General features: G+C 38.2%; 3 protein-coding genes across 8 annotated transcripts in view; 1 reads left to right on the top strand and 2 right to left on the bottom strand.

The window, feature by feature from the left end:
* The window catches only part of LOC121323322 (minichromosome maintenance complex component 3 associated protein), a 37799-nt gene extending 32563 nt beyond the window's left edge, over positions 1-5236 (bottom strand). The window contains exons 1-4 of the mRNA XM_041264313.1: positions 5177-5236; positions 2345-4401; positions 1747-1964; positions 147-228 (exon numbers count right to left, since the gene is read on the bottom strand). Coding sequence (XP_041120247.1) covers positions 147-228; positions 1747-1964; positions 2345-4232 — 2188 coding nt within the window. The 5' untranslated portion in view covers positions 4233-4401; positions 5177-5236. The remainder of the gene's footprint in view (positions 1-146; positions 229-1746; positions 1965-2344; positions 4402-5176) is intronic.
* Positions 5237-5255: 19 nt separating this feature from the next.
* LOC121323329 (endoribonuclease YbeY-like) lies at positions 5256-9224 on the top strand. Of its 3 annotated transcripts, none has more exons than XM_041264326.1 (5): positions 5262-5328; positions 6324-6594; positions 6815-6949; positions 7764-7832; positions 8333-9224. In XM_041264326.1, the coding sequence occupies exons 2-5, from the start codon at positions 6385-6387 to the stop codon at positions 8417-8419; spliced, it is 501 nt and encodes a 166-aa protein (XP_041120260.1). In that variant the 5' UTR covers positions 5262-5328; positions 6324-6384; the 3' UTR covers positions 8420-9224. The 3 variants fall into 3 exon arrangements, with proteins under 3 accessions (XP_041120262.1, XP_041120260.1, XP_041120261.1); XM_041264327.1 differs by lacking the exon at positions 5262-5328 and adding an exon at positions 5336-5769; XM_041264328.1 differs by lacking the exon at positions 6324-6594 and having other exon boundaries at positions 5256-5328.
* Positions 9225-9242: 18 nt separating this feature from the next.
* usp37 (ubiquitin specific peptidase 37) overlaps positions 9243-24799 on the bottom strand; it is a 33925-nt gene continuing 18368 nt past the window's right edge. For all 4 annotated transcript variants that reach the window (XM_041264316.1, XM_041264318.1, XM_041264319.1 and 1 more), the window contains 8 exons: positions 21091-21208; positions 15290-15488; positions 14747-14913; positions 14300-14360; positions 14056-14168; positions 13606-13675; positions 13064-13202; positions 9243-10027 (listed from right to left, as the gene is read on the bottom strand). In XM_041264316.1, coding sequence (XP_041120250.1) covers positions 9898-10027; positions 13064-13202; positions 13606-13675; positions 14056-14168; positions 14300-14360; positions 14747-14913; positions 15290-15488; positions 21091-21208 — 997 coding nt within the window. In that variant the 3' untranslated portion in view covers positions 9243-9897. The remainder of the gene's footprint in view (positions 10028-13063; positions 13203-13605; positions 13676-14055; positions 14169-14299; positions 14361-14746; positions 14914-15289; positions 15489-21090; positions 21209-24799) is intronic.

Genomic DNA, 24799 nt, shown 5'->3' with positions numbered 1-24799 from the left:
AGTTTGCCTATATCAATATTTAACACTATACAGGAGTTAATACCTTGATAAGTAGCACACCGTTTGTTATTCAAATGGAATCCTACTCAGTAATACATCATGGGCAAGGATGTCAAAACAATACAGTCGTGCACAGATTTACTTACTTGATTTCTTTTTTTGCCAAAATATTGCAATTTCTTCTCTGTGCAAAGACTTCCCCTTCTTTTTTGCTCTGTATGCTGAAGCCTGGCAGGAACACATTCACTTACAATATCACATGGTAGCAATTGTATACATTATAATACAGGGTTTACATGCAGTTTGGTAAACATAAAAGAGGTAAAGTGAAGTAACAGGCTATGTCCCACATGGAAAAAAAAACATGCTGGGCTATATTATGATTTGGGGTCTACCTAAATCGCGTTTTGGTGGAAATCCTGAAATAGAGGGATCACTGCGAAATTCACCTCTTTTAGAGGCCAATGCATACTGGACAAGTACAGAGAGGAATGTTTAAATGAAATACTGCACAACGCAAGCGAAGCAAAATATGTATCTTCCTTCTATAGATAGGCTTTTTTATTCCTTCGCCGTCCTGTGTGCACTTGCATTTAAGCAAAAAACAAACAAAAAACGTCCACAAACAACATTTACAAAAAAAAATTCACCAAAGTGGTTAACATTTTTGTTTACTATTCAAATGACAACAAAGTTTTAAATCAGCCAATCAGTGCGTCTGTACTGATTTTCTGTGACCTGTACTGTGCAGTAGGGGGTGGGGATCAGTGCTGCATTGTTTTAATTTAGGTTGCTAAAATCTACTTTTCAGCATTGGAGGTAAAATATTAGAAATGGACAACAAAGCAAAGTATATTTCGGTGATTGATCATGTCAAGATATTTCCCAAAAAAACTGTACATGCAGATGGAGGTAATTGTTTTGCATATCTTAATGTGTCTTTGGATTAAATGCACTCATTCGCTATTTAGCTTCAGAATCACACATTAAACAAAAGGCTACTACAGAGGCTGCTGAACAGAATGTAAAATAAACAGCTTTCAGAAACCAAATTGCCCAGACAAAAAGTATTCCTTTCGGCAAGTTAAATCAGTACTACGATCTAGCACAGCCACCTCGCTTCAACCAGCTGCTTAATTTTTCACATTCGCAATTTTAGAACCAAATAGCTACGTTTTCTTTGTTTTGACTCGGTACTAATAAAATAAATTATTTTATTTTTATTTTATATATTATTTGACAAATAACATGACAACAGACGTGCTGTATATATTGCCTTTATTAAAGCATGCCAGAGTTTTGGGACTGTTTCTAATCGATTTCCACATCTGTATAACTTATAAGTTTTGCCTTAACAGCAATTCAGTGGATACAGAACATTTAATCTTAATGTATGGGCAAGTCAACTGCAGGGGGATGCTGCATGCTTGCCTTTAATGACAAGCATTCTGTTTTAGTAAGGAAGCAAGTTCCACTATTTTTAGGCTTTATAGTGTTCTGAAATACTGTCTACTTAGGTTTATTTAATGTTTAAACAAGTCCGCAAAATGTCCGTGAAATTGTAATTTTATTCCGCAACCTACTCGTGAAAAATATGTAAATTTACCGCGATTTAAGTATACCCCTAATTATGATATCCTGTGATCTGATATGAAATTAACCTATGCCTAACAACCAAGACGTTTTCAAACATCCTGTATGTTACAATTAGAAACAGTGGCTGCTATGAATCCTGTGTTCCCTTACATGGTCATGGAAGTGCACAATAGCCAGGTTTCTGTTAAGTCTGCAGCACACCCTCTGTACTTTGCCGAAACGGCTGAAATGCTTCTCCATGATGTCCTTTTTGTTCAGATGAGGTGGGACGTTCTTGCACTGGATGGCTGTGAGGTCTTTCGGCAAGGCACCCCCAAGGCTGTCAGTACTCTCAGTGCGTTGGGATCTGCGAGAGGGGCTCCGAGTGTCTGCATACAAAACAAGGAAATATAGTTTACAGACTAACATGGATGCCAGGAAGGAATAATATGTCAACTACTTTTTCAAGAAAAATATTAACTTAATTTAAATATCACATTTGGTATACTGTGAGCATGTTGTCTTTAGGGCAATGTCACCTGTTAAGTCAAAAAAGCTAGTTTTGCAACGCAAAGCCAACGTAGCTCAACTTTACTGTACTAAAATTCAACTGCAAACGTTGGGACGAGATGTAGTTTTCAGTGCAGTTTATCACTGATTTGATTTTTTTTAGTTTTTCTAAATGATCCATTTAATAATAACAGATAATGTTGCTAAACACATTCTGTAGAGTAAGCATTGTTTGAGCAGACAGTGCCCGATAAAACACCTTCTTCTGGCTCCTTCACTGCTCTTTCTTCTCTGCTGGAGGCCCGTGTTCTGGGAGGCGTTGTGGAAGGCTGTGGAGCAGGGTGAGGTGCTGGAGCTTCTAAAGGGGTCTTCATCTCCTCCCACTGCTGCTGTCTCTTGGACTCCCTGTTCACAGACTGGCCCGACTCCTTCAGAACGTGGCTGAGGGCAGAGTGGAATAGCCCCCGAGCAGGACCGCGGGACTTTAACAATGGCCGCTTGGAAGGGCAGCGGGCTTCATCACGGCTGCCTTTAGAGCTCTCTTCCTGGGGTGGTGGTCGCTCCACTGACTCCTCTTTTCTTTTAGTTCCCTTCCCCTGGCCTCCAAAGTCCACCTCCCCTTGGCCCTCACTGCCAACTTCCTCTTGTCCTCCTGCAGCTGCCTCTGATTTGCCCAGCTTGCCAAACGCAGAGGTGTTGCTTGGCTGTGCAAACCCAGTACCAGTGCTTCCAAAGGGGGATCGGGTTGCTGGTGGGACTTCAACAACCTTTTCGGAGAAGCTGAAGGTTGATGCACTGGTGGTGCTGACAAATGTTTGGCTAGTTGCATGGGCTGTCGGTGGTAAGAAATTGAATTCAAGGCTGCTGTCCTGGGAGACATTGGCACTGACACTGTTATTAGATGAGAGTGCTGAAGGTTTTGAAAAGGTGAACCCCGGGACTCCATCTGTGCTCCCACTCAGATGGGAGAAACCTGAACTGCTGCTCAACACACTGGCAGCAGGCTGTGCCATGGTAAAGGAAGCTGTCGCCAGCTTTGTATTAGCTGGCTCTGGGCTAATGCTAAAGATGGGTTTGAAGACAGCTGTGTCTGACGGCCTGAACTTAAAGTCTGTGTTACCAAAGCTGCAAGGAGCCCCCTCTATGTTTTTGAAGGAAGAAGAGGGTGTAGAGAAGATCCCTGTGGAGGAGGAGGAGGAGGAGGAGAGGGAGGAGGAGGAGGAGGAGGGGAGTGTGAAAGTGACACTCTGGCTGCCCACAGTTACCGCTGCATTGGAGGAAGTGTTGTTGGTCATCCCAAATGCTAGAGGCTGCCCGAAACTAGACACCACTGGCTGGCTGAACCTCATGGCCTGCCCTGACCCAGAGCAGGGCACAGGTGCTGAGGAAACCTGTGGGAAGCTAGAAGACTGTCCAAACCCAGAGCTCTGGGGAAATCCAGTTGATTGGGCAAATGGCTGTGTAAATCCAGAGGATTGCCCCAGTGCGGACGGCTGTCCTTGGCTCTGTCCAAAACCAGTTGACTGTCCAAACACCGTGCTCTGCACCAAACCAGTTGACTGTGTGTATGATGGTGGTGGCGCAAACCCTGCAGTACTCTGTCCCAGTCCTGGTGTCCCAAATGCCACGGTCTCTCTCAGCCTGGTTGACTGTGTGTACGAGGGTGGCTGTCCCTGTCCTTGCCCTGCTGCCAGTGTCATCCCCCTGCTTTGCCCTAATCCAGTTGACTGGCCAAACACTGGGTTCTGCCCCAATCCAGAGGACTGTCCAAAGGCAGGCGTTTGACCAAAACTCGATGACTGCCCAAATACCATCTGTTGCCCAAATCCTCCAGGCTGGCTGAATGATGTCTGCTGCCCAAATCCAGATGTTTGCCCAAAACTAGGATTCTCCCCAGTCTGACACTGAAACATACTGCTGACACTGCTGGCTGGGGGCTGGAAAGGCTGAAATACCCCGCTGACACTGCTGGCTGGGAGCTGGAGAGGCTGAAACACCCCACTGACACTGCTGGCTGGGGGCTGGAGAGGCTGAAATACCCCATTGACACTGCTGGCTGGGGGCTGGAGAGGCTGAAACACCCCACCTATACTGCTGGCTGGGGGCTGGAATTGACCGGGCTGCTGACTCCCAAACAGATTATTCATGTTGCAAATGGAAAACTTTGCTAGAACAGCTGGCACGTGTTCCTCTGCATAAGTTAATATAAAAAAAACAAGCTGCAATCAATCTACTTGCTTTCCTTGAACTTCACGCAAATCCAGTGGGCAATCTTGGTTGACAGAATCTCTCCTCTTATTTCTATGCATCAGATTCCTGCAACAAAGCAACATTCATATTTAATAACTTGAATTTACTGTCACTTTAAAATTACAGAAAATATAGTTATTAGACTGGCTTCGAACAAACGATCTCTTTGGGTAGAACTTAAAAATAGAAGTAAACGTATGCTGGTAAAAAAACAAAAAAATATTTTGTGTCAAGAAAACAACAACAACAACAAACACTGTCTAGAGTTCAGAATTGTGTTACGGTGAAAAATATAATATTCTGCTATTGTATAGCAGGGTCTCGAGGCTTAGGGTTAACAGAAGGTTTTTTAAAAAAAAAAAAGTTAAATAATTTCAAATTAAATATAAGAATTAAAGCCATTTTATAAAACACATAAAATACACAAATTACTTTACAACAAATACTGATAATATTGTAAATATACTACAGACTAACTTCTGTTTATGATCTTTATGTACTTGGTCGCTACCAGTTAAAAATAGCTGCATCGACTGGTGGGGCTATTATATAACAAAAAATAAATAAATACAACAAGTACAGTACAATACAATATACTCGTTATGTTATGTTTCTTGACACATAAAACATGCATCTGAGAGTACGAGATCACCACTCTGCACCTTTTTTTAAAATTATTTTAAAATTAGACAGACGTAAACATTGATCAATTTCCTGGCGCCTTTACTGTCTGACTGCCTAATGTACACACTTTAACAAAGTCAGATTTCTTACATACATTATACAAAGCTTTGTTGTTTTGCTTTTGGAAAAAACATAATAACAACACAGTAATACCTACCGTACTTATCCTATATTTCCTCCCGCTGCCTAAAATGCAGGATATACTCGACAGAACTGCTTCCTGTTTTAGAATTTTGTTCCGGCCTGCTCCTCGACCTTTGTGGTATAATGGTCCGCTTCAACGCCGTTCACTTTTTGGATTATGGGGAGGTAAGGGAACGTTTTCGAAATTTAAAAAGCATGGGATACATAGCTTTTCTCTTAGTATTAGTAATGGTACACCACACACTGAATATACTTCACTAACCGTTTCTTTTTTAATATGGATTAAAAAAACAAACACTACTACAATGTTACATTCTGCATAATGACAGTTAAAACACATAAGATATTGGTATTAGCCCATACGGGATATGCAAAAAGAAGGGAGAACTTCCATTTATTTAATGCGAGTATTGCTTCAACGTTGTTTTTCATCCGAAGTGTCAAGAGGGGAAATTGTAAAAGTATAGTAATTATTTTGTGTAAAATGTTGTAAGCGTATAACATAATATTTAAAATGAGCTTCATAACCTTCATCTACTGGATGAAGAGGTGTAACAAGGACATGCTTTTCGGATCAAGAGAAATACACAGCTTTGGACATCACAGGTATTCACAATGGACGAATATAAACAGACACGCATTATAATTTGCTGTAAAAGTGAACAGGTTCAGAATACAATTTTAATATAAACCTGGACACAGTGTGTTAATTACAGCGTATCAGTGATTTAGTACAGTTCAACAGGACTAAAATGCAAACTAGAAAATCCTGCATATATGTACCAATTTAATCCTGATAGCAGTGTACCAAACAGACGATCTCGATGTGTTATTTACGTAGCGCACTGCGCATTCTTAAACAACGCCTGATAAGAAAGCAGGGAAGTGCCCATTCAAATCTGGTACATGCTTTTCCAATCTTTTACATTGTTGTTAATGTAATTTATCGTATTTTTCCACCGTTAAGAAAATAGTATGCAAAAATCATGCAATACACGGGTCAAGTTTTGATACCACTTTCTAACACAACCCCATAATTGGTTTAACTGATTGGAAGAAGTAATACAAATGCTGAGAGTGGAGTTGTCTTTCCTAGACTACTAGTATACCTCATGATTAGAATTAGTCTGTTTGACTAATGTTTTGTTTTTTTAAACCAGGATGCAACATTGTAAATACTCTTCAAAAACGCCTCTGTAGTCCAGTGAGATTTGGTGCGACATGAGTTTGGTTCTACGCAATCTCCAACGGGCAGTGCCGCTGAGGAGGGCCAGGCTCCGAAAGGATGTGGAAACCCTGCGGCACATTTTAGGAATTTACAGATTTGACCTGGGGCTGATTTGCGTTGATAATAAGAGGATTCAGCACATCAATAAAACATACAGGCAAAAGGATTCTCCAACTGATGTTCTTTCATTCCCCTTTTATGAGGTAGTCAAAGTGAGACTTCAAAATATATTTAAAAAGCCTAAAAGCAAGCTGTTTCAATTAAAGTGGTATTCACAAAATTGTATATTTTCCAGGAACACAGAATGACTGGGGTCAGGTATATAATGTTAGTATATTTTGTTAGTATAGCTGGGCAGAGGATAGGGCAAACCAATCATCATAGCATAGCACCACTTGCTGTATTTATTTAATTATGTTGAAGGATCTGAAAGCCGGCGTCCTCCCCAGCCCCCTTCAGCAAGACGATTGTAACCTGGGTGACATTTTCTTGGGGGTGGAGTACATCCACAAGCACTGTGAGGAGCAGGAAGTAGATGACTTCCACAGCATTCTTACTGTAAGTTGTTTTTACAGACAGAAATTGCTCGATTAGGGATTAAAAACAACAACCTCGTCCTCCAAGGGAATTTTTAGGAACCAGTTTTGATTAAGACTATCAGCTAGTATTGTGTGGTAATCAGTTTGAGCATTTAAAGTTATGTTCGGACAACCAGAATACATCTCAGACCAGTTAACCAGAGATCGAGTCTGAATAAATACACAGTAAAATGTATGATGGTTACAAAACTAATTAGAACAGATCCTTAATGAGCCACCATAAAATGTGTATCAACTGCACAAACAAGTCATTGTGGGTCTTAATATTTAATGAGAGCACGTGCATATTTATACACATTAGGAAGAAACAGTGGAGTGAGAGGATGCTACCATAATAGAATACATCCATTTGCCCAATTTTACTTGAATGACCTGAAAAACAGGGAATTTAGAATGACACATTCTGATAAAAAAGCAGCATCTTATTTTAGATGGAGATCATGTCAAGCAGGGAGCTAGTGCTTCTGTGCCCATACATTTGCATGTTAAATTGATTCAGATGAAAAATAAAATAGGTGTTGCTGTAGAGAATATTGTTTAGAAGGGATTGTGATTGAAACAAATCAAATTATTTATGCATGGGATTTATTCAGGTCAGAAGTTTCTCCAGAATACAAGGATAAATACAGTTCTCGTCTTCAAAACAGTGGCATCAATTATATAATAATCATAGGTATGTCCCTATATACAGATTTATAAAGTATCTTTATGCAATCAAATGTGGTGTTGCAGGTCAAGCTCAAGTACCTGATTATTTGTTCTTGCTTATACAGGTAGTTACTGCTCATGGTCTTTGCCATCTACTGGGGTACAGACACAGAACAGGAATGGAATGGGAACAGGTACTGTAGTGCCAACACAGTCTACAATCATTTTTGATTGATGTACCTGTCCCAGTGAAATGGAATCATTTTAATTCAAAATTTTCTATTAGTCTATTCCAGAATAAAAGAAACAGGTCAGATATTAGATGAGAGACAGATAATGATTGTTGTTAAACATTGATTAGGGCCTCCATGCAACATGTTACAGGGAACAGAGCAGTACTTCAGATGCTAAAAATAATGCAAATATCGTGCAAAGTTGTACTGTAAAATAGAAGATGTTTGGTTGGTATTTTTTTTTTTTTTTTTTTATTTCAAAACTTTTCACATGCTTAATTGATCTGCTTCTATTTCTGGAACACCATGCCCCAGTTCTAGCAGTGTTCATATTAAAAGAACAACTATAATAAGCCATTTGGGGCTAGATTTGCAATGCAGCCAAAGCCTTAAACAGCACTTTTTTTTTTTTTTTTTAGCTTTACTGTTTTAATTGTATTTTTTTTTCCTTTCCTAAACAGATGTTTCAAAAAGAAAGTCAGGTTCTCGAAGAGTTTAACAGGCGCACTGGCCAACAGCTTCAGCCGCTTACAAAAAACACATTTTAAGAGAGTAAACTACTCGAAGATCCCAAGCCTCTCATGAACATTGGAATGTTCACATCACAGACTGGACTGCAGAACAGTACATGTTAAATAGAGACCGATGCTGCTGCTGCAGTTTCATTTGTAATGCTAGTCCCTATAGACATGTGCTATGTGTATATCTGAAAACTCCAATTTTTGTTGTACAATCTTTCAAATGTCATGGCTATAACAACAATGTGGCTTTTATTGCACATTTTGAAGTCACATTTAAGAAGTGTGCAATGTTAAACAGAGTAAGTTACAAAAAAAAAAAAAAAAAGTCCTGTTGTAGCTTTTATTTTTTGTGCAACCTACAAAACATCCTCAATAAGTGAACCAGGTTTTGTGTGCTACATGTCTGCCTGCTAGTGTTTTAACTGGCAAATGGTATGAAGATTTGTAATAAAAGTATAGGATAGCACTTGATAGAATTGCTTAAATGCATACAATACAATTTCAAATACAGACTATATGGCCATTCTGGTGAACTGCATGAAAAATTGAAAACTACTGCAAGAAATCTGCATGCACAAAAGGTGGCAGTTGTGAAGAAAGGTTGTAAAATACAGTATTTCTTTTAGGAAGGTCCTGGTAATTAATAATTAACTCTGCCCTGGACTGTTATTCCTGACCGCTCACTTAAGAATGCAGAAGTCAATTGGTAACATTTATTGTATTGTATTTGAATTTCAAAGTACTATTAGAACAATTAAACGTTTGCTTAAAAAAAAAAGGTTTCATTTTGTAAAGTAATTAAATTGGTTTAATATTATTGAAAATAAAGTAAAAAAAAAAAAAAAAAAAAAAAAAAAAAAAAAAAAAAAAAAAAAAAAAGAGGGGACAATGTGACACAAAGGAAAAGATCTGTGAAATGTTACCCAAAAGCACGCCAAAATACTGTACAGGTTACATTATACTGCAGCTCCTATTGCTATTGACCGATTAAGCTAATTGATTGGTGACAGTTAGAAATTGGATATTAAATTAATTGAACTGATTTGTGTCTTGTGTCGTATTCTGTCTCATTCAAGTGCATAAAAGTACAAGTTTCTTACATGCCAGTTGTAACCAAGAAATTGTAGCATTTTCTAGTTAGAGCTGGTACAATTTAAACCTTGTGCATTATAGAGTTACCTTACTAGACAGTACAACAGAACATGTTTTTAAGACTAAGTCAAATAAAAATCAATAAATAAATAAACAAACCAACCGCACATTCTGTCGGTGCCTGTAAAGTCCCTGGCTAATTTAATCCAGGATAACTCAACAGAGAAACAACCGAAAAATACAGGTGTGAGGTTTCATTTTTCTGTACATTCACTGGGCCACAGACAAATTACTTGCAACAGGTTTAAATCAGTGCCCAGAGCCAGTTTGCACAAGTTAAATGACTATTTCATTAAAAAAATGTCTGGGTGAAGGTAGTCAGTAGTATGGGAGATCCATTTTTGTTTCTTCACTCATGAAAGAACTCCATTCCACAAGTGTTCATTCTGTCTCTCTGTGTATGTTAAAGAAGCTGCAGCACAGACCTTCCCACTACTAGCCGGCACAATCTTCTCAGACTCCAACAGCTCCTCAAACACATCCCTGCAATTGAGACAAGTAGGTCAGTGATACCTAACTAGAAATGGGGATTTGTTTTTGTACAAAAACAGAACACCTGCACCCCAGGGGCATAATACAAAGAGAATGTCATATGAGAATGGTTTGTAAAACATTACATAATTAGACATGAAAAAGATCTGTACAATTAACATGTGCAAAGTAGGGATGCAAAGGTTATGATTTTGCCAAATCGAAATTTGCATCAAATTCCAAAATCAATGATATTGACAAAAGTTAAAACTGCACCAAAGAAACCAAACTGACTTGCAAATGAAGCACTACGCCAGAAGCAAACAGTACCAGTCAAAAGTACACTTTCTGGAAACTAGTTTTTTTCATAATTGACAATGTTTTACGTTGTATACGTTTCTGTAAATATTTGAAAATGAAAACAGATGTTACAATACACAAAACATAAGGAATATCAAAGCAATGTTCAAGAAAATTGAAAATTGTCTCTAAATCTTGGATTCCTCAAAATAGCCACCCTTTGCCTTAATAACAGCCTCACAAACACGAGGCATTAGGTTAACAAGGTTCAGCAGGAAATCACCTGACATGTCAACCCAGCTTCTCTGCAGCAATTCCCAGAGATGTAAGGCACTTGTGTGTAGCTTTGCTTTGACTCCTCTGTCCAGTTCATCCCATGCAAGTTCTATGGGATTGAGGTCTGGAGACTGGGCAGGCCAGGTCATTAGATTGAGTTGTCCTTCATTTTCCTTCTTCGCCAGATAGTTCTTGCACAATTTTGAGGTGTGTTTCGGATCATTATCTTGATGAAGAATGAAGGACTACCCAACTAGCCATAATCCTGATTGAATGGCATGCCTCTGAAGTATGCTGATAGCCATGCTGGTTGAGCCTGCCATGGACTTGGTAAAAATCACCAACTCTATCACCAGCAAAGCAACCCTAGACCATGACACAGCCTCTTCCATGCTTGACAGTGAGAACCACACATGCAGAACTCATGCGCTCACCCTCTCTGCGTCTTACAAATACTCGGCGGTTGGACCCAAATATTTCAAATTTCTACTCATCTGTCCATAAAACTAACTTCCACTCGTCAAAACGTCCAGCTTGTGTGTTTTTTGCCCCAGGCAAGTCTCTTCCTCTTATTCTGCACTCTTAACAATGGTTTCTTTGCAGCAATTCCTCCAGTTAGGCCAGCTTCACGCAATTTCCTCTGAACAGTTGATGTGGAAACATCTGTACTAGTAGCATTTGGCTGAGCTTGTATTTCAGGGACAGTTAAATCGTCAGTTTCACAGTTTTGTGACTCGAATGATCTTGTTCTCTGATTCTGAGGTCACCCTTGGCCTGTCTGACCTTGTTCGGTCCTCATGAGTGCCAGTTTCTTCAAATCGTTTCATGGTCTTGGCCACAGCAGTTACAAACACTTGCAAAGTTCTTGCGATTTATCTTAAAGACTGACCTTCATTTTTTAAAGTAATTCCAGACTTTTTTTTTCTTTGCTTAACTGAGCATATTTTGCCATTTTCTGCTCCCTTACATTCAGGAATGACAAACTTGTGCCTATGCTACCTATATTTATAGTAATCATGGACCCTCACCTGTTAACAATAATTGGTGACAAAAGGTTAATTGGGTAACGTGCTAGTTAACTGAGAGAACATCTAACAAAGACACTTTTATACTTAGGCCAGTGTTCTAACACAGTGTTATACACATTTCAGACTTTTAACTGACGTGGGCTTCAGACTGAAATCTCCTTGCTTTGGGTGACCATTTCATTGACATTGACAAGATTTACATTTTCATTTAAAAAGTAAATTCTTCAATGCAATTCACTTATGATTATCAGCTTACATAAGTACACGTATCATATAATGAAATATTAAGTGTTTATAGACAAGTTTATTCAGTTAAAAAGCATAGATAATCATGAAAAACCTTGTTTCAAGCAGGTGTACTCAAACCTTTGACTGGTACTGTATAACAGACTCTTTTCTGCATGTCGACAGTTCATAATAATACCCTTTAATAATGTTTATATTGTAACAGTCAAAAGCTATGGCAAGACTTACATGATTGATTCTGACTGCCCTCATAGGAATAACCGCTGAGTCTGGGTGTTCAGATTTGTTGATGAAAGGTTCTTGCACTGGTGCTAGTACTAACAGGCATACACAAACACTTCTAACCTAAACCTTTTAAAACAATGCATCCTTAGAAATGAAAAAAGTTGCTGAGTGTCACGTCTGTTAAATTGCTCTGTGTAGACCTAATAAAAAAAATAAATTATGCTAAACAGAGTAAAACAGCCAAATATAAAAATACTGAAAGACAATAAAATGTTAGTTGAGGTCCTGAACCACAGTGAAACTGGATAAACAGTAAACTGAGAAGCTCCCAACAAATATCTGGAAGCTGCTTTCAATGAGATGCTTCTGAGAGCAGGGCAGTTCATTTTATTAAGCAGCTTCATTTACTGTGCATGTATTGAAATTAGGTTTTGTTTGTCTCATTACGTTATTGCTGCATTCTATCCGCATAGCTGTTTAATTCAAGTGCAATGAATAGCATGAACCAGGCTGTAATAACCCAGCACAGTACACAGGAACTCTGCAAATGCTTTCTGTGGAGCTGGTAGTGGGCCAAGTTCTATCTTTAGTTTTTTGCTGGCATAAATCTCAGTGACATTTTAAAACTAAAAGTGTTTCCTCATCAGGGACAATTTTTAAATGCTGCCAAACACCTCAGTCCCTTTGAAGCCAACAGTCTAAATACATTATTTTATTATTTCTACTATTGTGTCTAATTGTATAATACAGCGATACAAGTGGTGCAAACATTTATAGATATATATAAGTTTGTCACAATAAAAAAAAAAAAGTTCGGTTTGTCGGTTTTAAACTAATTTTTATCGCTGAACTAGTTGATAAAAAAAAAAAACCCTAACCGATCTAAGTGGCTTGTCTCCACAGTTAAAGTTTAAAATAAATATTTTTAAAGAGTGAAATGGTTGATTGGAGAGCTCTTCTCTAATCCTCTTACTTGTGCATGTAAAAGAAGATGTAGCCACTCCTGTCTCTATCCCTCTGCACTGAAGACTCTTGGGTCGTTGACACATCCAGGTCATTGTAGGTAAGCCAAGACTGCTTCTTCATATCATATACATCACTTATGTAGTGACCTATGGGAGAAAACAAATCCACAAAAACATTACGCTAGCAGAATAGTTTGAAATACTGAATAAATAAGCACTCAAATTCCTAAATCCATTGATATTACACTCCTCAATACCTGTTGTAAAAACAATTAGGAGGTACTGCGTAAAGGTCACCCTCTCAATGTAAATGTGACATCCATAAAGGGAATTCTCTAAAACATTCCAGATTCCAATAATCTCAACCACTTGTACTTAATGTTCATGAGAAATAGAGAAGTGGTTCCCTGATATATAAACAATGGCCTCATTTAGTCTGTTGTCCAATCAAAACCCTTATTCACTAAATATCTTGGTTTCCCTGAGAAGATAAATCACTCCCTTTTCAAGATGAGGAAAGAAAATGAATTGTGGTTTAATTCGCCCTTACCAGATGAGGAGCTACTTCCAATGTGACTGACCACACTGACAATACGATAAGAATTGCAGAGCTCCCCACTCTGTGGGAGAAATACACAGCAGCAATTAGACACTTAACTTTATTTTATTTGTATTTGTTTTACATTAAGCATGGCGGGGAACTTACTGAAGCAAAAGGACAAGGATCTGTAAAATGGGAATTGTGACAAACATGAAATATTTACTATAGTTGTTTCACGTTTAATGGAACTATCAGAGTACATCTGCATAAATTAACTCGCCCATTGCCACATTGTTATTTTCTCCATGTAGAAAGAATCTCATGGTTGGCACAGTTGTGCAATTTTGCTAACTAAAATATACTCAATGTATGCAAAGTAAAAAAGTAAAAGATCCCAAAGTTTGAGAACTTGTGCGAACAAAAGTACGTGCCAACCAATGAAAGACCAGGGACCCTCACCTCTGAATTTTTTTTCAAATCTGCCTCTGCCTCACTGTACTCCATATCCAAGACGTCCTCATTCCCCGAGTCCTCATCTGAGAATGGGCATTCGGTTAGGGAGGTATTAAACTCTGACACAAGCCGGAGAAATAAAAGAAAGGATTAAAAAGTATATTTATTAGAAACTTTACAAAACACCTGCTTTTTAAAAATAAAAACACTAATTAAACATCCGTATTCTTTTTGCAAAACATTACCATACCTTGCAGACTTAGCTCAGTAGCTCGCTTTAAGTCATCATCCTCTTTCATTTCTCTAGCTTCCTATAAGAAACAAATTGCACAGCTAAGAGAGAGTAGCCTTTTTTTTAAATCCAAATCACAAAAAAAGTTTGTTACGATTGACATACTCTGCGTACCAAAAAACCAAAAGCATCACCAAACAACCTACAGCTTTATGAAATAAAGTGTCTACCAAGTAAGAAACCAGGTCACATGACCACAAGATGGCAGCCACGTGAGATGAGTGGTGAAGTGTACCATTACATCATATACAGCAAGTTTTTATAACATTGAAAATATGAAATCCGTATCTTAGACTTAATATTAAGAGTTGAAAAGGATACGGTAGGGGCTTAACAAAACCTTTTAGCTCCCCAGCAGGGATGTCTGACTATTGAAACAGGTTATTAAATGAACAAGTTCCTCACATGCTCCTGCAAGCTCTGAGCAAGTGCTTGCTGCAGCTCCTGCTCCTCCCTTTCATGTTCCAGGCTGTTCTGCTGCACCCAGTCCAGCTCCCCCTGGGCCTCCTCTGGGGTCTGATTCTCCTTGTTCTCATCCAGGTCTGGTGACAGGGCCACTAAATTACACAATTCTGCACAAAACATGGATTTATTGAGTTTGGCAAACAGGATAGGGCTGCAACAATGTCTTCTCTACAAAGTTGTAAGTTGCAGACAATGCTGAAAGTATTTTTTCTCCTTCTCAATTTAAACTTAAAAAAAAATACTGGGTGTTTGATCACTGGGGAAACCGATTTGATAAATCACTTTTTACAATGAACAATTTACAATGCAAAGTTGATAATCTATATTTCACCATTTATGAATTATTAACAAAAGGTATAGGTGTTCTATTAAAGAAATAAACTTATTTAAAAAGAGAAAACTTAACTGAAGATTGCACAATCACTTATTTCTTTTATTATAAAAATAATTGAATATTTAATCATTTAAAAGGGCCTATAATACCAGCTTGTGGAGGTCTCTCTGTGACGAAGGGGTCGTCCCCAAATCCTGTGTCAGGGCTGCTGGTAGGCTCGTCCTCAGAGGGTGCAGGGTATCCTGGCAGGGTGCTTTCTTGTCGGCTCATCTCCAACACCGCTGCCAACACATCTTCATCGTTCATACCCTCGAAGCCAGATGCCTCCATCTGGATACTTTGTGAGAGCTCAAAGGAAGAAATCAGACTGACTTAGAAACTTAACTAATTTGAGAATTTTAGCATCTATTTGTACTGCCTTTACTTACGTAAAGACAATATTTTCATTAAATTATCTTTAAATTCTTCTGTTATTGGTCTGAACCTCACTGTTCCATGTTCTTGTCATGGTTTGGTTAAATGTCCCCATGCCTTTATTTTGAACGTATTATTTCTTCTGTTGTACTGTGCTTCTTGTAACAAGATATATAAAATTAGGGCTGTAACGAAGGGTACATTTTGACCTTCAAAGGTCTGAACCTTCGATGGTACTCATTTGCATAATTTGTTGGTGATGTCACCATAGCTACTTTTTTATATTTGATTGAAAATCCTATTTTACAGGTAATCCATATAAATGGAATAAAACTTTCACATGTAAACTGAACAAAAATAAATGCAACAGTTTAAAAGATTTTACTGTTACAGTACATAAGGAAATCAGTCAATTGAAATAAATTCATTAGGCCCTAATCTATGGATTTCACATGACTGGGAATACAGATATGCATCTGTTGGTCACAGATACCTTAAAAAAATATATAAATAAAAAAATAAAGGTAGGGGCAGGGATCAGAAAACCAGTCATTATCTGGTGTGACCACCATTTGCCTCATGCAGAGCGACACATCTCCTTCGCATAGAGCTGATCAGGCTGTTGATTGTGGCCTGTGGAATGTTGTCCCACTCTTCAATGGCTGTGCAAAGTTGCTGGATACTGGCAGGAACTGGAACACGCTGTCGTACACGTCGATCCAGAGCATCCCAAACGTGCTCAAAGGGTGACATGTCTGGTGAGTATACAGGCCATGGAAGAACTGGGACATTTTCAGCTTCCAGGAATTGTGTACAGATCCTTGCGACATAGGACCGTACATTATCATGCTGAAACACAAAGTGATGGAGGCGGATGAATGGCACTTCAATGGGCCTCAGGATCTCGTCACGGTATCTGTGCATTCAAATTGCCATTGATTAAATGCAATTTTGTTCATTGTCCATAGCTTATGCCTGCCCATACCATAACCCCACTGCCACCATGGTGCACTCTGTTCACAACGTTGACATCAGCAAACCGCTCACCCACATGACGCCATACAAGCTGTCTGCCATCTGCACGGTACAGCTGAAACCGGGATTCATCCATGAAGAGCACACTTCTCCAGCGTGCCAGTGACCATCGAAGGTGAGCATTTGCCCACTGAAGTCAGTTACGACGCTGAACTGCAGTCAGGTCAATACCCTGGTGAGGATGAGCACGCAAATGAGCTTCTCCGAGACTGTTTGACAGTTTGTGCAGAAATTCTTCGGTAAAATTACGTTTTTAGATAGCCGAAATCATGTCATGTTCAGCTTGGGGTTGTCTCATGAATGATCCCATCCAGGTGCAGAAGATTGACTTTACCTAAAGCATTCTCATCACCATGTAAAAGTGAGACTGAATTATTCTCCAGGGAAATATAAAAAAGTTATTGCTATAATAAACATTTCACAGACCTCTGTGAACGTGTCAATTATAATTTAATAACACATATGACAGAAATTAATCAGTTTTACTAAAAACATACTAGTACTCACTGGAACCAGATCCCTGATATTTGTATCCAGTTTGTCGGTTCCAAAGCAGGAACTGGGTACCTGATTTCAAAAGGAACCGCTTTTCACATCCACACCATGGAGCAAGCGAAGATGATATGTTGGCAATATTCCATAATAGTAAAGATTTTATTTATGTATCTACATGTTGATTATACCAGTGACTGGGTATAATCAAAATGTAGATACATACATTTCTGTTTTATTAATTATTTTACTAATTCTTGGAACTAGTGGAATTAAATGCAATTAATAATTGATGTTAATTAAATGCCATTGTTTATTTTCTATGGCAAGTGGGCAATGACTAAGCGCTGTTATAAAAAATGTTGAGAAACACTGCACTACAATATGCAACGTTGAATTTTCCACAATACTGCTTATTATAGAGACAGTTATTCATAATTATATTGAGAACTTCAAAGTAATATTTCAAATTGCTTTTTACAAAATTAAACATAAAATGTCATAAGACAATGGAGACATTGTAGTCAATTTGGTTACGAATCAATTTTCAAGAACTTTCTCAGAAAAAATAGAGGTATACAGCAGATATACCTGAACTGATGAAGGCACCAATTCTTCAAACAGAGGTAATTCTGTGGAATTACTTTCTCCGATTTCTGAATATGACAGCATGTTAAGCAATCACTTGTCAATACCCACAGTATTCTCTGGTACCTGTAACAAGATTCTGAACAGCTTCATCTCTTCCTTGCCTCAGGTTCTGTTAGATGCAGAAGTACAAGAAAGAAGCCAAGTACGTAGCTACGTAAACAACCGATGTTCTGCTTAAATGTGCTTCTAAAAGCATTTTTATTATTTTTACTTTTGTAAATACCAAAATTAATCTACCAATTACCAACTAATGCCCATAAATTAACAGATCAAAAATATAATCAATTGACAGCCCTAATTATATTTACAGTGCCTATAGAAAGTTACACCCTCTTGAACCTTTCACATTTTGTTGTGTCAATGCCTTACAGTTTAATGCATTTAAATGAGGATTGTTTCCCACTTATCTGCACACCATACTCCACACTTAAGGGGAAAAAAGTTTGAGAAAAAAATTCTATATTAAAAATATAAAACTGAAATCATACTTGGATAAGTCTCCACCCCCCCGGGAGTTAATACTTGGTGGAAGCACCTTTGGCAGCAATTACAGCTGTGAGTCTGTTGGGATAGGTCTCTATCAACTTTGCACACCTAGATTTGGCAATATTTGACCATTCTTCTTTACAAAACTGTTCAAGCTCTCTCAGGTTCTGACTGGGCCATTCAAGGACATTTATCTTTTTGTTCCTTAGCCACTCCAGTGTAGCTTTTGGCTGTGTGGTTTGGGTCGTTGTCATGCTGAAAGGTGAACTTCCATCCCAGTTTCAGCTTTCTTGCAGAGGGCAGCAGGTTTTCCTCAAGGTCTTCTCTGTACTAGGCTCCATTCATTTTCCCTTCCATCCTGACAAGTACCCCAGTCCATGCCGATAAGAACCATCCCCATAATGTGATGCTGCCACCACCACGCTTCACAGTAGGGATGGTGTTCTGTGTTGGGTTTGCAGGTTTTTTTGCATACTTAAAAACAGGATTCAAAAGGTGGGCTTTCTTGAGTAATGGCTTCCTTCTTGCCACCCTACCATACAGGCCAGATTTGTGGAGTGCTTGGAATATTGTTGTCACATGCACACTTTGACCAGTCTTGGCCATAAAAATCTGTAGCTCTTGCAAAGTTGCCATTGGCCTCTTGGAAGCCTCAATGATCAGTCTCCCTCTTGCTCGGTCATCCAGTTTGGAGGGATGGCCTGATCTAGGCAGGGTCTTGTTGGTGCCGTACAGCATCCACTTCTTAATAGTCTTGACAGTGCTCCAAGGGATATTCAAGGCCTTTGATACTTTTTTTATACCCATCCCCTGATCTGTGCCTTTCAGCAACTTTGTCCCGGAGTTCTTTTGAAAGAGTCTTGGTGCTCAGCAGAGGGAACCTACAGGAAATGCTGAATTTATCCTGAAATCATGTGAATCACTACAATTTAACACAGATTGAGGCCACTTAACTTGGTGTGTGATTTTGAAGGAGATTGGTTACACCCGAGCTAGTTTAGGATTGTTATTACAAGGGGGGTGGACACTTATCCAACCAAGCTATTTCAGTTTTTATTTAATTAATTTTCTACACATTTCTCGAATATTTTTTTCACTAAGAAGCTGTGGGGTAGGATGTGTAGATAAAAGAAAAAAAATGCATTTTAATTACAGGCTATAAGGCAACAAAAGGTGAACATTTTGAAAGGGGGTGTAGACTTTCTATAGGCACTGTATATAAGTGTTGTAACGATAAATAGAATTGGACCCCACGATAACAAATTGACAATATTTTAATGAAATCGAATATCACATGAAATTAAAAACGTGTCTTGTATATATTAACTTACTGTCAATAATATAATCTGCATTGTTGCTTAAAAGTTACTGAGAATATGCACCTGTGAAAAAAATACAGGATGATGTTGCAGAGATCAAGAGTAACCTGCTCTGTTACCCGCAACGTTTTTCGTTTTTGACTGCTGTCCGAGTCTAAATGCCGCTGGGTCGTAGCTCGACATATGTGATCCAATGAAACATTGCAGGTTGTACAAAACAGTTTGCCACCAGTAGAATGCAAAATTATTGTGTACGATCTGCTGCAGTAATTATTGCAGATTTCTTTAATGAATTTTGGACACTCGCAAAAAGTTCACTCCCTTAACAATATCAGTTGAGTTCTCCTAGGATACTAAACCCGGCCCAGGTGCCCAGATCTACCAATCAGTGAGGTGAGCCCAGTGATTCTTGGCTGCTGTTTAGTGTCACCAATAAATCCTGTCCAGTTTTCTTTTTTAAATTGAAATAAGCATACAAAATCACATCAGGAACCTGAACTGATACACATAACTTAATTGGATTCCAGTGCAGAGTGAATACACAAAATACAGTTTCTGTTGCAGGAAAGGGTAGGCTACCTCTAATGTACAGTTTGGAAAAATTACAATATAGCTGTATTCACTGAAAATAATGCAAATGAAGTGCCAGCAAAGTCATGTAAAGTTTTGATTAAAATATGACAGCAAAAAGTTAAATGCATCTCTGCAGCTGCGGCACTGACAGGGACTGCTGCATTCGCTAGAAGCTGGGCTATGTAATTCATAAATTGTAACCAATAGCAAATTAAAAAAAAATAAAAATAAATGAGAGATTGAATTATTTTCATGTGAATAGGCCACAATGTTAATGTAGTTTTCATAGTTTTTTCTCTCCTTTGGACAGACACAGACAGACAGACATACTATTCTAAATCAACCATTATGTTTAATGTCAGATTTTACACAAACAAGGCATAGGCTAGTGACGGTAAGAACAAGAATATTGGACAATGTATTTATAAAACATCGAGATTTGTTTGAATTAGTTTTTTTATACCATGAACTATAGAGGGGGCGTATTGTTCCTTTAAACTGCTACTGTGAGGGATTTATTTATTTATTTATGCATGCATTTTAACTCAATGATTGATAATCGTCGTTATAATTTGATGATAATTAATGCCATCAGGGTTTGATTTACAACACACACATATATATATATATATATATATATATATATATATATATATATATATATATATATATATATATATATATATATATATAATCAAATTTATAGCCAGTGTCCATATACATGGTAATCTGACTCATGAATCTTAAAACATCACATGGTGAGGTCCTTAATGGTAGAAGTCCTTAACATGCTCAAGTCTCGCAGCTGAACTCCACACATCAAATACTATTATATGGCAGAAGCATTTTTTCCTCATCTTTCTGAAGATCAGCTACAACAAATTCTAACAGAAAAAACACACTAAAGTAATACAAAATAAAAACTACTGCCATCTTTCAGCACTTTCTCCACCCCTCGTGTTGGCCATTTCCTGCCTTACCTTCTCGGACCTGTCGTCTTCGCTGAGTCGGCGGCTGTGACTGACAGCTTTCCTGGTCAACTCCTCATCACTGTCCGAGTCCAGTATGGTCACACTGGGGCTCTGGGGTTTGTACTTCCTAATACAAATACAAAAAGAAAAGATTGCAAAATTGGTGACTGCACGCATGACTAAAGTTGTTTTCATTTTCAAGTAGGACAAACAAATGTAATCTTGACATTTTATTATTAGCAACCACTTTCTCACTTAACTGCAATGTTTTATTTTTTTTGTTTTTTTTAAAGCACTTTTTTCCCCTAACAAATAGCTAAGGATACAATTTTTAGTACATTTCACAGGTGAATTGTGGGGGAAAAACAAAAAATTAACGGAAAGACCAAATAATGTACCATTGGCTAAATTAACACACAAGAGCTTTTACATAGTACTCTAAAATCAATAAAGACTAAACATTCCTTCTCTGAGGGCATTTCGTTCCCGGGCTTACGGTTCCATGGACACCGTGAATCGCAATGAACTGTACTATCATATATTGTACCAGAGTCAGTAACCATACAGCAGTTATGAAATTTTATAACAAATTTTAAAACAAAACCACCTACGTTTTCTAAGTAAGTTCGTCATTTATTTACTCTAACTGTACAAAATATGTTATAGCATTGTAAAATGTCTTGCACGGATTTAGATTGATCTGAAACCTTGCACACACAATTAATCCAAGAAACGATACTCGCATTTGCGCAATTAATAAATATGACTTGATTATTTTATTTTTATGTGATTTGTTTTGACAATTCAGTTTTTATTAAAACTGAATAATATCACTATATGAGCTACAACATGTAATGGTCACATATCTTTATAAATCAGCTGCTGTAAAACTGTGGTCAATTAATATTACTGAGAGTTTACAAACACAAGGCAGATAAAAGTACACACAAACACACGCATACATGCCAACAGTCCCTATATGGTGGGGACAGTCCTGATTTCCTAGCAAATATCCTGCGTCCTGATGCATAGGAATAAAGTCCCAATATTTATAAATAGAAAACAAAAATAATTTATTCTGCACAGTGTCAGCCGCATGAAAACCATACGCTGTGCTCTCCGTGCGGCTGACACATCTGCTGATCAGTAACTTACCAGTATACAAAGGTAAGAATGCTACATTGTGTCTATGTTTACTATCATGCTGGTTGTGTGGTGTTGAGTTGAGGGGATACGTCTATTATTACATGATAGTGTTTTTTGAGTATGACCCCTCCCATGTGTATGATGCGTGTAACCTCCCCCCCAGAACGGGCGTCCCACTGAACAGTTTCTAAATGTTGGCAAGTATGCACACGTATAAATATGCATAAACACATACTGTGTTTATCTATGTTTAAATAGGCACAGTATTTAAGATACTAAACGACAAAGGTTTGTTATTTTTAGACTATCTAAATTCCCTTTAAGATGTTCAAGTCAAATGGAAATGTATAGTACGATCCTCTTCCTCCTCCCCTTCTGTTGATCTCACACTTGCCATGTCTTCCCAAAACACAGCCATATTTTTTATATTAGGTAAGAGCAACACTTGGGGGACAAAGGGTATTTTTGCTCTAAAGGTAAAGCTATAAAGTACTTTTTTTTAACCCGGTAAAGCGAATTGACGGTTGGGTAGAGAAGGGCTGGTGTGGAACCGTGTACTGTGCGTCAACCCCCACCCCGCCACCCCCCCAAGAAAAGTCTGTTTGTGCTAATCTAAAATCTAAAAATGAATACGAAATATTCAAAACCACGTGTGTGTGTAATTTGGACACCAAAGTGATTTTCCGTTTCAACATTAAGGTACTCTTCCTTTTACTGTATTTATTTGAATAAAATAATTAACAGAATTAAAATATTAAACGAAAGATAATACATCTTGCTGTAGAAATCACATTAATGTTTACAGAAAATGCAACAGGAACAAACTTTTGAAAATTGTATAAAATCAAGGGTTCGAAATCGCAGTTCTCACAAGCGCGTTTTAAATCTAAATAACATTCAAATACACAATACAAAAGCAGCAATTTTAAAGTTACATTAAAACCTACTAAGATAAGAAAGCCATTTTACAAAAGTGTGTTTTTAGTTTGGGGTCTGCAAAAAAAAGGACATTTATCTTACTTCAACAACTTACAGTGGCTCTCAAAAGTATTTACCCCCCTTGGACTTTTCCACATTTTATTGTGTTACAACATGGAATCAAAGTGGTTATAAAAATCGGGAGTTTTTGCCACTGAACAACACAAAAAAGTCCATAATGTCAAAGTGAAAAATAAAATCTACAAATTGTTCTAAATTAATTACAAATATAAAACAGAAAATAATTGATTGCATAAGTATTCACCCTCTTTGCTATGACACACCTAAATAAGCTCTGGTGCAACCAATTGTCTAGAAGTCACCTAATTAGTTGAATGGAGTTCACCTATGTGCAGTTAAGGTGTTTCACATGATTTCAGGTTATACACCTGTCTCTGGGAGGTCCCACAGTTGGTTAGTACATTTCCTAACAAAAACTATATCATGAAGACGATGGAGCATTCAAAGCAAATCCGGAATAAGGTTCTTCAAAAGCACCAAATCAGGGGTAGGATATAAGCACAGTAAAGTCCATTAATAAGAAATGGAGAGAATATGGCACAACTGTGAATCTGTCTAGAACAGGCCATCCTCAAAAACAAAGTATCCAGACGAGAAGGGCACTAGTCAGGGAGGCCACCAAGAGGCCTATGGCAACTCTAAAGGAGTTACAGTCTTCCATGGCTGAGCTGGGAGACACTGTGCATACGGCAACAACAGCCCTGGTGCTTCACAAAACTGGCCTTTATGGGAGTGGCAAAAAGAAAGCCATTGTCACAAAAAACTCACATCAAGTCTCAGCTAAAGTTTGCCAAAAGGCATGTAAGAGACTCTGAGACCAAGTGAAAGAAGATTCTATGTTCTGATGAGACCAAAATAGAGCTTTATGGCCTCAACGCTAAGCGCTACGTTTGGCGCAAGCCTACCACCACACATCATCCTGAGAACACCATCCCTACCATGAAGCCTGGTGGAGGCAGCATCATGCTATGGGGATGCTTCTCTGCGTCAGGCCCTTTAAAGCTTGTGAAGATAGAGGGCAAAATGGATGCAGCAAAGTACAGAGAAATCCTGGAGTAAAACCTGCTGAAGTCTGCAAGAGACCTGGGACAATGACCCCAAAACATACAGCCAAAGCCACACTGGAGTGGCTTAAAAACAAAAATGTCAGTGTCCTGGAGTGGCCTAGTCAAAGCCCAGACCTCAATCCAACTGAGAATATGTGGAAAGAGTTGAAAATTGCTGTTCACCAAAGGTCCCCATCCAACTTGATGGAGCTTGAGCAATTTTGCACAGAAGAATGGGCAAAAATTGCAGTGACCAGATGTGCAAAGCTGGTAGAGACTTCCATAGACTCAAAGCTGTAATTGCTGCCAAAGGTGCCTCTATCAAATATTGACTCAAGGGGGTCAATACTTATGCAATCAATTATTTTCTGTTTTGTATTTGTAATTAATTTAGAACAATTTGTAGATTTTATTTTTCACTTTGACATTTTGGACTTTGTGTTGATCAGTGGCAAAAACTCCTAATTAAATCTATTTTGATTCCATGTTGCAACACAATAAAATGTGGAAAAGTCCAAGGAGGGGGG

The sequence above is a fragment of the Polyodon spathula genome, chromosome 11 (assembly GCF_017654505.1).
Source record: "Polyodon spathula isolate WHYD16114869_AA chromosome 11, ASM1765450v1, whole genome shotgun sequence".
Taxonomy (NCBI): Eukaryota; Metazoa; Chordata; class Actinopteri; order Acipenseriformes; family Polyodontidae; genus Polyodon; species Polyodon spathula.
The sequence above is the reverse complement of the archived record's forward strand: the minus strand, read 5'-3'. Positions and strand labels throughout refer to the sequence as shown.

What these genes read in the sequence shown, in the direction of transcription:
- LOC121323329 (XM_041264326.1), top strand. Translation starts at nt 6,385, where the DNA reads ATGAGTTTGGTTCTACGCAATCTCCAACGGGCAGTGCCGCTGAGGAGG. An exon ending in TTTCATTCCCCTTTTATGAG is followed by an intron (nt 6,595 to 6,814) that starts GTAGTCAAAGTG and finishes ATTATGTTGAAG; the next exon opens with GATCTGAAAGCCGGCGTCCT. An exon ending in ACTTCCACAGCATTCTTACT is followed by an intron (nt 6,950 to 7,763) that starts GTAAGTTGTTTT and finishes TTGCTTATACAG; the next exon opens with GTAGTTACTGCTCATGGTCT.